Here is a 12,605-nt window from a genome sequence, read left to right as displayed (position 1 = left end):
CGAGCTCCTGGGCGTCGAGGTGTAGTATTGGATTGCCGCAGGAGCATATGTACCACCATATCCCTGCGAAGTTTAGATGATGGCGGTGCGCAGAGAGGAGCTCCATTGGGAGCTCCATGAGGGAGTCGCATCTGATTGGTGGAGAGGTGAGGTTGTCTTTGCAGGATAGATGTGCTGATTCCATAGATTGTTTGGAGTGTAGGTTGTTTGTCAACGTCATGATGGTTTGTTCGAGATTGAATTGACCGTGAATTGGATTATTTCCATCACACTGGCACCTTTTTTATGTTTTTACAATTGTGCATATTTACCTCCGAGCACGGCACTACTTCGGTGGGTGCAAAAGTTACTCCCGTCGTTTGGTGTGGTCGACACCTCTATGCCCGTTCGCCACCACAAAGGGCTATAAGGGGAAGTCAGCTCCCCAGCTTCTAGATCCAGCTCGTGGCTCGTGGCTCCTTTTCCGTTATATTGTGCAAAACGCGAGGTGACCAGCATCACGTTCGTCACAAGGCACTTGATCTGGTGCTTGAAATACGGTCCTACATAATTGGCGAAGCAACAAGTCAATTATACGAGTTAGCTGAAACCTTCAGGAGCCGTCCTCTATTGAACGGCAGTGCCCGAATCCCGTCTTTCAAGCTTCTTCGTCCTGTCCGCATATCTGCTGGCATGTAACGGCTTACACAGTTAGCCGAATTGTAGTAATTACCACCAGACTCCAGACTCACCTCTCTCGGTGTTGCTTTCCGGATCACAGCAGGTCTAGCAATTTCCGCCTTCCCTTCTACCGCAACATCACTCTCCAAGCCTTCCAGATCAATCTCCAACGCTCCATAATCTATCCCCGCCGCGCTCGCCAGCCGCTTGAACAACTCCTCATACTCAGCATGACTCCCCTTGGCCAACTCGACAAACCCTGCCGTATACTTTGACGGAGCTTGGGCATGCGCTTGCTTCGCCTCCGCCACAGCACGGTAACTCTGCCGGATCTCTTTTTGAATGAATGTTTTGATGGGCTGCTTTGACTTCTCCAGCAACTCTGCTTTGCGCGCTATTTCCCTGTCCTTGCGCTTCAGGTCTTGGTCCTTTTGCTGGAGTTCCCGGTCTTTGGAACGTAGTTCGCGCTCTCTGTCTGCGAGTTTCTGATGGCAAAATGAGCCTTTTGGTTTTTGGCCTCACTCATTCACTTGTTGGCATACCTTTTTCAATTCTAAGATTTCCTTCTAAAACATGTTAGCTCGTCTCGATTACATATAATATTCTCATACCTTCTCCGCCTCCCCTTTCTCCTCTATAAGCGCCTTGGCATCCTCGATAAGCGCCCTCGCCTGCTCTATCTTCTGCAGCGCGGCATCAGGCGACGACATAGCTGCGGATGAGGAAAGCGGAGGCAGTAATCTCAGAAACCTCTCCAAGATAAAAGTACCGGTAAAGGAAGACCGTCGCGCAAGGAGCATCGCCTCGGGCTCTGTGATAGATGGGAGTGGAGTTTATTCATGCGGCTGGAATTCACTGGCTTGGCGGATCGCGTTATTCGGGAGGTGCATGGTGTGATGGCGTCAGCCTCGCGCGGGGCTTGAAAGGGCTCCATTGATAATAAGGAGTTTGTGCGCTTCTGCAGTATTTAAGATCAAGAGGGAAGAAGGAGATTTCGAAGGGCGATCAGGCACAAAGAACGAATGGGCGCTAAGCTACAAATAGAAGTGACCAAGCATGTTATAGGCGTGGAAAGGACTGTAATGCTTCGATGTGCCTCAACACACGGATATCTTGTATTATTGGAGGTACCGTGCCATAACGCTACTTCCCTGTGTTCATGGATTTCAATGTCAATTCCTCAACGAAATCAGACCGGAGAAAAGCCTTATAACAAGATACGTATACAAGGCAGGATATGTTCCTTCAGGCCTCCTTAACTGCTCTCAAGCTCAACAAGAATATCCTCCTCAAGCGACTCAAGCAACCCCGGGCCGCTAGGTGAGTATCCGAACAGCTTCTTCGCCCTCTCAGGTCTCGTCCGCGAGTTGGCTGCAAACATATAACGAGCCAAATAAGGAAACCTTGGATGAGGCAGCATTCCATCAAGGGTCTTAAGATCGATCTGGATGGGTTTGGGATTCTCGATGACGCCGTGCTTTTTCAGGATGTCTCCAGCAGCTTTGACGATATCGATATGAGCCACTTCTTGAGAGCCGGTGAAATAATAGCCCTAGGGTTTCCATTAGACATATACGAGCTTCAAGGAAATAGAACGAAACATACTTCCTTCCCCCATGTTGCACCCTCACCTCCAGCAGCCGCCGCCTCAATCACCCTAAGGTACACCTGCATGAGGTCTTGAATATGCACCCAGCTGCTCGTGTTCGCCCCTTCATTATAGTAAAACACCCTCCCATACTTTTTCGCCTCATTCACAAGGCAGGGGACGAAGGCACTCTTCGTTTTTCCCGGTCCAAGTCCCTTTCCGTAAATGCCTGGCGGACACATGATTGCGATGTTTACCTTGTCCCCGTGTTCAGCAATCGCGTCAAATAGTATCTTCTCAGTGTTGCGGTGGAGTGCATAGTCAGGGAGGGACGAGATGGTGTCAACATCGTGCAGATCCGACCAGACTTTGGGATTGAGCCTGCCTAGCTGATCCTCGACGTAGTAATCGGATACAATGCCGGTTCCGGATAGGTGAATCAGGAAGCCGGGAGTAGAGCGGCGCAGCAGTCCAGCGATTAGAGCGTCCAGGGAAGCCTCATGGTTGGAACTTCCACAGCCTAAGGGGTGAAATCCTCGGTCAATGTCTATGCTCATGAATGGGAAAGGCACACTTACGCACTACAACATCAGCTTCGGAGGCAGCTTGCGCTAAGGTGTCAAAGCTATCAAAATCCCCACGCACGATCTTGACATTGGGATACCTGTCCGAGAATGACGTGGGGACGTTACGAAGGAGGACAGTGACGTCGTATTCAGGATGACTGGTGACGATAGTATGGAGTACGGAACCGCCAATGTAACCAGTTCCTCCGGTTCTACGGCGTGTCAGCGTGGAATTCAGGCGAGAGGAAGCAATCGAATGCATACAGAAAAAGCTTAGGTCCCATTGTGGCAATCTAGAAATAATGAATAGTGCAAAGCTCTATGCGTTGAGTAAGTCGATCAAAGGTTGAGTTACAAATGGACAAAAAAGAACTGAGAGATATAAAGTAGAACGAACAACGGTCGCCAGACGTATAACTATACGATATACGATGATGACTGCGTCTATTAATAGCAAAGTCGAGCTGGGTACTGATTGGAAGTTACATGTTAACGTTTCTGCAGGTGAAGTGGGAATAACAAAAGTAGCAAGAAGACGTTCAGCGCAAATGAGCAATGACACAAATCACTAGCGATATTCGACTCCGCTTCTCCACCGCGGTCAGAGAATATGTAATGTCCCACAGAGGAATGGCTACTGATTGGTCGTTGAGCCATGCATAGGAAGAACACGCTAGGCTGAGTTAATAGATGGACAACGAGGTCTGAGAGAAATACGGTAGAACAAACTATGGTCACCGAACATATAACTCCTAGCAAATAGACGACAACTGCGTCTATTAACTCAGCAGCGCTGAGCAGGGTATATTCCATAGTGGTTCTGCAAGTGAACTGGAAACAGCAGATTAGCAAGAGGACGATCAGCGCTGACGAACAATGAGACGGATCACTGGAGATATTCGAAACTCTGCTTCTTCTCTGTGGGCAGGGAATGAAGATGTCTCACAGAGGAGTGGCCAATTGGTCGAGGATGGCCGGGGAGGTTTTGGAGATTACGCTAGTCCAAGGATAGCTAGCCGATTCCGGCATTATTTGCGCCAACCTCCGACCATCGAAACTTTTTTCTGGTTCCGCAAAACCAGGCAGTTCATAACACATCGGTTCATTCCAGTATATACAAGCCATGGCCGCCCAGGAAATTGAGTCGAAGAAGCGGAAGAGAAAGCACAAGAGCAAGAAGGGAGACGACGACGCTGCAGCGGCGCAGCCAGCCAACGGTGCGACTGAGACGGAGAGTGTGAAACCCCGCAAGAAGGCAAAAAAGGAGCATACGCCCGAGCCCGACGTCGAGGATGTCGCTGATAGCACCCTTAATGAGCAGGAAGAAGATGAGGAAAGTGAGGAAGAACTGAATCAGGAGCTTAAAAAGATCGCCGCGGAGACCGATGTCGCGAAGGTGGACGCTGAGCCTGAGTCGGCGGATGGAGAGAATGGGGAAGCTCCCACCGATCTTCCCTCCGGAGCGAACGTCTCACTACCAACCGTTGACGATCCGAAGAAGTTCTCCGATTTGAACCTAAGCGACCGCACCAACCAAGCGATTAAAGAGATGGGCTTCGAGGACATGACAGAGATTCAGCGGAGAGCTATACCGCCCTTAATGGCAGGCAAGGACGTGCTTGGAGCTGCAAAGACTGGGTCGGGGAAGACTCTCGCTTTCTTAATTCCTGCGGTGGAGATGCTGTCGGCGATGCGCTTCAAGCCCCGCAACGGTACTGGTGTCATCGTCGTCTCACCCACGAGAGAGCTCGCTCTACAAATTTTTGGAGTTGCGCGGGAGCTCATGGAGAAGCACTCGCAAACGTTTGGTATTGTCATCGGAGGTGCGAACCGGAGAGCGGAGGCTGAGAAACTCGTCAAGGGTGTAAATCTGCTCATTGCGACTCCCGGACGGCTTCTGGATCATCTGCACAATACCCAGGGTTTTGTTTTCAAGAACCTGAAGAGTTTGATCATCGACGAGGCGGACCGGATATTGGAAGTTGGTTTCGAAGACGAAATGAGATCTATAATCAAAATCCTGCCCAAGGACCGTCAGACCATGCTTTTCTCGGCGACACAGACGACGAAGGTCGAGGATCTCGCCCGTATCTCGCTCAAACCGGGTCCGCTCTACATCAACGTGGACTACCGCAAAGAGCATGTGACGGTCGAGGGACTCGAACAGGGCTACGTCGTCTGCGACTCTGACGTTCGATTCAAACTCCTCTTCTCCTTTCTCCGGAAACACCAAAAGAAGAAGATCATCGTCTTCTTCAGCTCGTGCAACAGTGTCAACTTTTACTCTGAACTACTCAACTACATCGACCTTCCCGTGTTGGCGCTCCATGGCAAGCTCAAGCAGCAGGTCCGGACGAACAAGTTTTTCGAGTTTTGCAATGCCACATCGGGGACGCTTATCTGCACGGACGTAGCGGCAAGAGGGCTCGATATCCCTGAGGTGGACTGGGTTATTCAGTTTGATCCTCCTGATGACCCACGGGACTACATCCACCGTGTTGGCCGTACAGCGCGTGGTGCCAATGGCAAGGGCCGGTCACTGATGTTCTTGCTGCCATCAGAACTGGGCTTCTTGTCCCTTCTCAAGGAAGCGCGTGTGCCGCTGGTGGAGTTTGAATTGCCTGCGAACAAGATCCTCAATATTCAGAGCCAACTGGAGTCGCTGATCAGCAAAAATTACTATTTAAATAAGGTATGCACGAGTCTATGTACGTCTTTGCTATTGTTGTCTGACAGCCTGTTGCAGTCCGCCAAAGATGGATACCGTTCCTACCTCCAGGCGTACGCCTCGCACAGTCTGCGGTCCGTCTTCGACGTGCACAAGCTCGATCTAGTGAAGGTGGCAAAGAGCTTCGGATTTGCAACTCCGCCGCGGATCGATATTTCGCTGGGGGCGAGTTTGAGCAGAGACAAGAAGATCGAGGGCAGGAGAGCGTATGGGAGCCAACCGCGGCAAGGAAACCGGCCTCACAAGCCCAAGAGGGGATAAGCATGCATCCTAGAAATGCTAGGACTGGTGTTTGGAGTTTGCACGTGTAAAAGGGGGGAATCCTATGAGTTTTCGGATATGCAGCTAGCTCTCATGTAGTCCTATGCCGAACGTTTTCTGTCTGAGATGACACTAAATGCGGGTTTGAAGAGGCTATGCATCAAGATCTAGAGTGATGTCATGTGAATCTATCTAAAATTTCCATATCACAGTGTGTCGAGAGAAACAACATGGATAGCAATTCTAATGCTCTTCGCCCACCGAGCGAGCTTGGGAGGACTTTTAAGTATTTCGGGAATCCTCTAGCGGTGGCTCAAAACTACGCTAGTCTTTATACAGAAGTGCTGTGAACTACCACCAGCCACTCACAAGGCTTGGACCATCCCATCACAATCGGTCGCTCTCCACCAGCAGCGACAGCTCATCTGCTGAGAGAAACTTGCAAAAACTCTCACCAGATTTTTGCCAGAGCTGCCTAGCCGCCCAGTCGACCGCACCCGCCACCGCCACCGCTCTCAAACAGCTTGTTGGAATACGAAGAATTATTGGGAGGCTGTACTGTGATAGATGGGTGATGCGTTGGCAAGTGGGGAGAGTGGCTGGGCCAATGACGTCGCGGGGCCGCGGGTCCGCGGGTGCATCCGTGCTGCCTAACTAAGAAGCGAGCTCTTTTGGTTTCCGAGGCAGCGGGTGAAGATTCAAGGTCCGGTGGAAGATGGGACGGACTGGTCGATGATGTCTTTTCTAGGTAGCGTACTTCGTTGGCGGGGCAATGGTGAGGATGCTGGAGCAGGTTTGGTTTTGACGTCCCCTCGGGAGGCTGGAAAGGGGGACTGAAGAAGTGTGCGATGGGCGTGGGGTTGCATGGATGGCGGCCCCATGGCGTGTGAATTTGCATGCGAGAGGTTGCACAGAGGGCAGAGGGCGACTGCGAGACATGCTGCAGGCGCGTCTGGAAGTATATTCTGTAGGAATTGAGATCTCAAAAATTCTCATAGCCAGATTCTCGCTGCCAAATTCTATAAAATATCCTGGTGTTGTTGTTGTCGTCGGCGCTGCCAGCGCTGCCAAGAGGACGATCCAGCCCTTGTCGCTGCGCTAATCCCTTTAGAGCGACCCACCACCCAGCCAGGGTTCCAGGTCGACACTCTTCTCTCCACACCTCCGCCAGGCTGACCTCTCAACCACCAAAAGCTCCATCCCCAGCGACCCTCTTCTTCCCACGAGAGTGCCCGTCGAGCACTCTCGCTCGTCGCTGCGGAAGTTGCTCTCGAATTGGCGCAGTTCGGTACCGAGTACGTCCTCTGTATGCCTTCCTCCGGCCCCCAACCTGTCCGTCTGTGCCTAGCTGGGAACCCGCTAACCACCACCTTCACCTTCAGCAGCTGCACCGATCTCCGCCTCGACGAGCTCTCCCACCTCTGTGTTTCTTGAGCGAGTTACATCGTTGCTGCAATTGACGTCGTCTAGCATGCGCTAAACGGCTTTTTCGTCTCTGCACTCGTTCCAACCCATCCGCCGTGCTCCCGTTGGCTCCTCCGCTGCGCCATCTCCGCCGGGTGTTGCAGCAGTTCGAGACCTGCATCGCACAAACAAGAAACGGCCACGCAACCCTCTCGCCTCGCCTCATCCTCGTGCGCCTGCGTCCCTTTTTCCTATCTAATTCTCCGACGATAGCGGCTATCCCAATGCTCGCTTCCAACATCACTCTGTAATTATCGCCAACGACCACAATGGGTGTTGATTCCCGTCGACCGCCTCTCCCAGCCCCGACCGAAACCGAAACCGACGACACCACCTTGCGCGACGATCTCGCCACAAACCTCTCTACTCGTACTGATAAGACGTCATATTCCTTGCCTGAAGACGGCACACCGGTTACGATAAGCACAGTGAGGAGGGACGGAGCCCTCCATAAGAAACATCCTTCGCAGACATCCCTACTGATAGAATACTTCGAGGGCGCAAAGGGCGACGGCAAGTCTCGCTCACGGCCCAGTGTTCGCGTGCGCGTCACCCCTTCATCCCGCAAAAGCAAATCAAGCACCAGCGATCATTTGAAGATTTCGCAGACCAGCCGCAATTCCCAAAGGCCTTCGTATACCCGTCGCATCTCCCTGGGCAGAGGCCGTGACCCCGAGCCCCAGCCTGCGGAGGCTACGTACTCTGAAGAGTCCAATATCTCATCCGTCGCTCCACTCGAGATCGAGGTGTTGCCGAACGCCAGCGACGTTTCCAGCAACGGCGGTCGCTACGTCCCGGCTCCGTCGGACATCTCTTCCATGCCCCCTGACTCCATGCTTGGGGCCCCACCTGTGATTGTAGCACCTGCACGCCCTCGGAGTCGGAGCCTGGATCGGGAAGAGGTAGCAGAGCCCATGGCGAAGGATACCTTGAAAGCGCCTACCCGGCAGCGCAGCCGTAGTCTGAGCAAAGAGCGCATCACTCAGCGTGTCATGGAGAAGCTGCAGCAGAAGCCAGTTGACAGCAGTGCGACAACAAAAGGAACGAGGACTAGCAGGGAAGAGTTGACTCCTAGTCGGAAATCCCGGAGGAGAAGCAGCAAAAGCTCCCGCGAGGAGGAACTGAGCGCCGTGAGTGGGACGGAATCCAGCCTCTTGTCTTCCAATGCCGCAAAGCGCAGGTCGGGGGATACACATTCTGTCCGCTCCGGAGTGTCCGGAACTTCGTCAATCAATAACCCAAAACTCCTTGCGACGGTGGAGGATGCCATCAAGCGCTTGATCTTACCCGAGATCAACGCCTTGAAGGAGCAACAACGTACGCAAGCTAATCGGGAGAAGTTCGAACGTGACTCGCGAGGTAGTGCGTATACAGCCGACTCCAGTAGCACGCGAGACGCCCCTCGCAGACGCGTCTCCAAGTCTTCCAGCACGCCACAAATGCATGGAAGCAAACCCAAGGTTGTACTGAATCGTGACGGAGATGATCCTGGGACCATTCTGTCAGGAGCCTCCAGCCGCAGAGACCGTCGTTCCAGCCGAGGCTCCATCTCCGAGCGAAGCCGAACCGACTCTGTATCCCGGGAGGATGAGAAGATACGGAAGAAGAAGAGCAAAGATTCCGATAAACCCTCCGCTCGGGATGCAGCTCTGTTGAGTCTTGGTGCTGCCGGTTTGACCGCTGCCGCGCTGAAACACCACACCTCAAGAGAGGAAAAGAAGGAGAGGCGGCGCCATAGCAGAAGTAGCAGGAGCCGCACGGCAAGCATCTCAGAGAGTGTGGAAGAACATCATGAAGAGCAGCTTGAAGTTCCGCCTCTTCCGCTCCTGCAAAGCGAACTCCAAGGATCTGAATTAACGCGAGATTCCATTCTCTCAGCGGAGACCGAGACCCGCGAACGGCCTGATTCGAGTTCTTCGAGAGAGACAGGTACCGGTCTGGAGACCCCACTTCGCGAGGTGCCCCGTGGCTTTGGAACGCCTTCGCCCAGAACTCCAACCCGCACACCAGTTACACTTCAGCGTAGCCTTGGCAAAGCCCACAGTAACCGTTCCATGGGCGATGGGGTACTTCGCACACCGAAAAGTGAGAAGAGTCTGTCTGCCAGGTCGAAGGATGCGTCGGCGGCACTTGAAGCCGCAGCAGCAGCAAAAGCTCGGGCCATTGAAAGTCCTCAGCCCCAAGTATCTCAATATGAGGTTCTGGAGCAGTCGCCGTCTCGTGGTCTAAGTCCAATCCAGAGTGAAGCGAGCTATCGTGAGGAAATTCATGTTGCTGCGTCGCCTCACGCTCTTCGGTCTGCACGAAGAAGCGGTACCCCGTCATCCGGTCACAGGATTAAAGAGCAAGCGTCAAATCTCTCCATTCAATCTTTCGAATCAAGACCCAGCACCAGAGCGGCTCGTACGCGAAAGCGTCCACAAGGTGTCAATCTCGAGCAACCCCGTGAAGTGTTAGCAGAGTCACCAATCCCCACTCCTCGAGATGTGGACGAATTCTTCCGCCAGAATCATGAAAAGAATGAGATGTATCGGAGAGAGTTGGAGCAAAGCCAGTCGGGCTCGTCTCTTGTGGACCAGAAACACATGACTACCTATACAGAGGACAGCGCTGATGCGCAGTATGCTGACAGCCCTCGCGGCAAGGTGTCCCTCACCCAGGACATTCGCAAGGTCGGCTCCAATCCTGAATATGTCCACACGCCAGTTGCTGTCGAGTCTGCCGTAGCCTCCCTTCATGAACCCTCCAGCCTCAGTGTTCCATCCTCGGTATCGAGCCCTCTGAAGAAGAGCAGATTGTCACAGGTCAGTCCTGTCCAAGAGCAACATTATAGCTCCGAAGATGTGGAGCTGCACGGGAATACCCCGACACAGGAACATTGGGCAGCACCTCGCGATCGAGGGCAGAATCTGGCAGACCAATCGCAGGCAACGAACTCGCCTAGACAGAGTGTATCCCAATCCATCGATGAGCGCCCTCAGATGCATGCAAGTGCATTCCCTACGCAAGACCACATGATGCCAGAAATCGGATACGGCATCGATGATGAATCCGATGTGACCACCAACCCGTCCATCATCCAAGGGCCTCTTGGAGGAGGCGAGTCCCTGCTCGCCCGACAGCGAGATAGCCAAGGTACGCCGTCTCAGCATTCATATGGCAAGGCTGCTGCCCTTGGCGTCCCCGCAGGGCTGGCGGCTGCCACTGCTGCTCATATGCGTGACGACAAGAGCCCTTTGGTACCGGGCGAGCACTATCACGACGAGTATAGCCAACAGTATGCGGATGAACCTCTCTACCCGCCCGAGCCGAATTATGCCGGAGACGTCCAAACGCCATCGAGAAGCCCTGGTATGTGGAAAGACGAGGGTTACCAGTCCGCTCATCAGCCCGGGGGAATAACCCCTGAATTACACAACCGTCGACTTTTCGACGACGACGGTCTCGTTGGCTTCGATGAGGATGCCTTTGGTGCGCCCGGGATGATGGGCTCCAGCAAGCATGCTCGTCATGTCAGCGGAAACTCCCACGGCATGGGCTCGCCTCTCTATGATGCAGCTACTGGTAAAGGAATAGACCGAATCCAATCAAAGGATATCGTCGCTCTCATGGACCATCTGACGGTGCGTGATGCGCAACGCAATGCTCGGGATACAGAAATTCTCGTCACTCTGGTGCGCAGTGCCGCAGAGATGCGCAACTCTTTCGAGGAGATGAAGCAGTTCATTCGTACGCAGGACGCTATGATTATGAACCAGACAGACAAGCGGGTTGACCTCGCCGAGCAACGGATCTTGCAAGGACCTCGACCCCAGCCTCTTGGATCGCCTAGGGTTCCACGATCCTCCAGCGATGACATCAACGAAGTGGAGCAGAAGAGGAAGAATGTTTTCAAACGCGCGTTGAAAGGTCTGAGTATGAAGGGCGACAACGACATCAAGAAGATTGAAGCCATGTTGGTCCAGCTTCTGAACGAGGTTGAGGGTCTCAAAGATGCTCATGCGATGAGTATGGCGCAGCAGAATACGTCGCACACCCTGACCTCCTATGAGAATTTGAGGGCAAGCGGGGATCCTGGCTACGAGCCAGAAGGCCGTGCTGGGACCGCCTCATCGCCAAACCAGTCTGGATATCTTTCCAACCCATCTTCGCGACGCATCCAAGATATGCACTCTGGGTACGATGTCCACCAGCCGCATCGCGTCAGCACCGTCGAGGAGGACGACGAAGAATACGCAGAGGAGAATAGACAGTATGAAAATACGGAACGCATGACAACGCCTACACAGGAAGCTCGTCGGAACAACTCGATCGACCATAACACGCCTCCTCAACCAACCAAGCCGTTCCGTGAGTCTCAGAGCCTGGAGAATACTCCCAAGCGGAAGCATAAATCCAATTCATCATCTATCTTTGGTATTCCAAAAATCTCACGATGGTCGAAAACCACAGCATCAACAACCAATCGCGATTCGGAGAGTCTCCCTCGCAACAGCGAGTCTAATGACAGGAGGCCTTACTCCGCGGGGTCTAGGTCTGGGTCCCAGGTCAACATAGCATATTACGGCGACGAACAATACCAGGTTGCCGAGGATGATCGCCTGCGCTCCAACACCTCCCTTGTTAGAGACGAGCAGCGGATGATTCGGTCCCCCTCGCCTCTCATCCCTGAGGATCCCTATGAGCTTGACGACCCCAAATACCGTGCTCATCGTAACTCCTTGAACCTTCAACATCCTCAGCCGCGTCCAGGTCCGACTGGCCGCCACCAGAACCACCTCGAGTCTCAAGCCAAGATTTTCGAGCCTGTTCGATCCCCGGACTTTGATCAGTGGGGAAGTAACCCCTCCCTCGCGCGTAACCGTCTCTCCGGCGGAGCTGCCAGCCAAGGCGCAGGGAACCTCTCCCCCATCTCGTCGGACGGAGGCTACAGCCAGCATTCCGCCGCGGAGCAAGCCGGCGCTCCTCCTCGGCCCCCTAAGATCCGCGACGATGGGCCTCTAATACCCCAGCAGCCTCTCGCCGGCCACGGGCAGACGAGGCAGATGTACAGCGCGCACAACGACTATGGCTCCCCTGCGCAGGGTGCCTTGACGCCGCTGGCCCCCATCCAGGAAGTCCGCTACAGCCTGGAGACGGACACTGGACACCACGTAGGCGAATCGGCTCACTATTAGACAAACCAACGAGTGCTAACTGATGTAGTACTCACCGAGCCCATCGCCTCACCCTAATAATCAGAATCTGGCGCCTGCGGCGGCTATGACGAGTCCGCAACGGAAGATCACGGGGCCTAGGCCCATGGGGAGTCGAAGTCCAGGTAACCCGCCAGGGATGG

The 12,605-nt window shown here is 53.6% G+C and overlaps 5 protein-coding genes across 5 annotated transcripts; 2 read left to right on the top strand and 3 right to left on the bottom strand.

The window, feature by feature from the left end:
* Window positions 1-527: 527 nt before the first annotated feature.
* Window positions 528-1,632, bottom strand: EI97DRAFT_499425 (uncharacterized protein). Its single transcript, XM_033802604.1, has 4 exons — window positions 1,272-1,632; window positions 1,203-1,223; window positions 732-1,145; window positions 528-681 (listed from the first exon to the last, which is right to left on the bottom strand). Exons 1-4 carry the CDS (start codon window positions 1,458-1,460, stop codon window positions 607-609), a joined length of 699 nt encoding a protein of 232 aa, XP_033656420.1. The 5' UTR covers window positions 1,461-1,632; the 3' UTR covers window positions 528-606.
* Window positions 1,633-1,915: 283 nt separating this feature from the next.
* On the bottom strand, window positions 1,916-3,098 carry EI97DRAFT_448687 (NAD(P)-binding protein; the record flags this gene model as incomplete). Its single annotated transcript, XM_033800177.1, has 4 exons — window positions 1,916-2,212; window positions 2,266-2,768; window positions 2,827-3,026; window positions 3,079-3,098. The coding sequence occupies 4 exons, from the start codon at window positions 3,096-3,098 to the stop codon at window positions 1,916-1,918; spliced, it is 1,020 nt and encodes a 339-aa protein (XP_033656419.1).
* Window positions 3,099-3,200: 102 nt separating this feature from the next.
* Window positions 3,201-3,754, bottom strand: EI97DRAFT_222553 (uncharacterized protein). The gene is made up of 2 exons (XM_033793869.1): window positions 3,544-3,754; window positions 3,201-3,492 (listed from the first exon to the last, which is right to left on the bottom strand). Exons 1-2 carry the CDS (start codon window positions 3,625-3,627, stop codon window positions 3,304-3,306), a joined length of 273 nt encoding a protein of 90 aa, XP_033656418.1. The 5' UTR covers window positions 3,628-3,754; the 3' UTR covers window positions 3,201-3,303.
* Window positions 3,755-3,894: 140 nt separating this feature from the next.
* On the top strand, window positions 3,895-5,940 carry EI97DRAFT_431129 (ATP-dependent RNA helicase HAS1). Its single transcript, XM_033797856.1, has 2 exons — window positions 3,895-5,506; window positions 5,561-5,940. Exons 1-2 carry the CDS (start codon window positions 3,938-3,940, stop codon window positions 5,801-5,803), a joined length of 1,812 nt encoding a protein of 603 aa, XP_033656417.1. The 5' UTR covers window positions 3,895-3,937; the 3' UTR covers window positions 5,804-5,940.
* A 1,596-nt stretch (window positions 5,941-7,536) lies between these two features.
* Window positions 7,537-12,444, top strand: EI97DRAFT_372491 (uncharacterized protein; the record flags this gene model as incomplete). Its single annotated transcript, XM_033795355.1, has 2 exons — window positions 7,537-10,035; window positions 10,141-12,444. 2 exons carry the CDS (start codon window positions 7,537-7,539, stop codon window positions 12,442-12,444), a joined length of 4,803 nt encoding a protein of 1,600 aa, XP_033656416.1.
* Between the last annotated feature and the right edge of the window lie 161 nt (window positions 12,445-12,605).

Source organism: Westerdykella ornata (genome assembly GCF_010094085.1).
Source record: "Westerdykella ornata strain CBS 379.55 unplaced genomic scaffold EI97scaffold_4, whole genome shotgun sequence".
Classification (NCBI taxonomy): Eukaryota; Fungi; Ascomycota; class Dothideomycetes; order Pleosporales; family Sporormiaceae; genus Westerdykella; species Westerdykella ornata.
Note: the sequence above shows the minus strand (reverse complement) of the source record. Positions and strands in the feature narration are given on the sequence as shown.

Bases quoted from the DNA above. Each gene is read 5' to 3' on its own strand.
- EI97DRAFT_499425 (XM_033802604.1), bottom strand. From the start codon at position 1,460: ATGCTCCTTGCGCGACGGTCTTCCTTTACCGGTACTTTTATCTTGGAG. The intron at 1,146-1,202 runs GTATGCCAACAA...TTTTGCCATCAG, and splicing joins AAATCTTAGAATTGAAAAAG to AAACTCGCAGACAGAGAGCG. The intron at 682-731 runs GTGAGTCTGGAG...TAACTGTGTAAG, and splicing joins GGAAAGCAACACCGAGAGAG to CCGTTACATGCCAGCAGATA.
- EI97DRAFT_222553 (XM_033793869.1), bottom strand. From the start codon at position 3,627: ATGGAATATACCCTGCTCAGCGCTGCTGAGTTAATAGACGCAGTTGTC. The intron at 3,493-3,543 runs GTTTGTTCTACC...CTATTAACTCAG, and splicing joins TTATATGTTCGGTGACCATA to CCTAGCGTGTTCTTCCTATG.
- EI97DRAFT_431129 (XM_033797856.1), top strand. From the start codon at position 3,938: ATGGCCGCCCAGGAAATTGAGTCGAAGAAGCGGAAGAGAAAGCACAAG. The intron at 5,507-5,560 runs GTATGCACGAGT...AGCCTGTTGCAG, and splicing joins AAAATTACTATTTAAATAAG to TCCGCCAAAGATGGATACCG.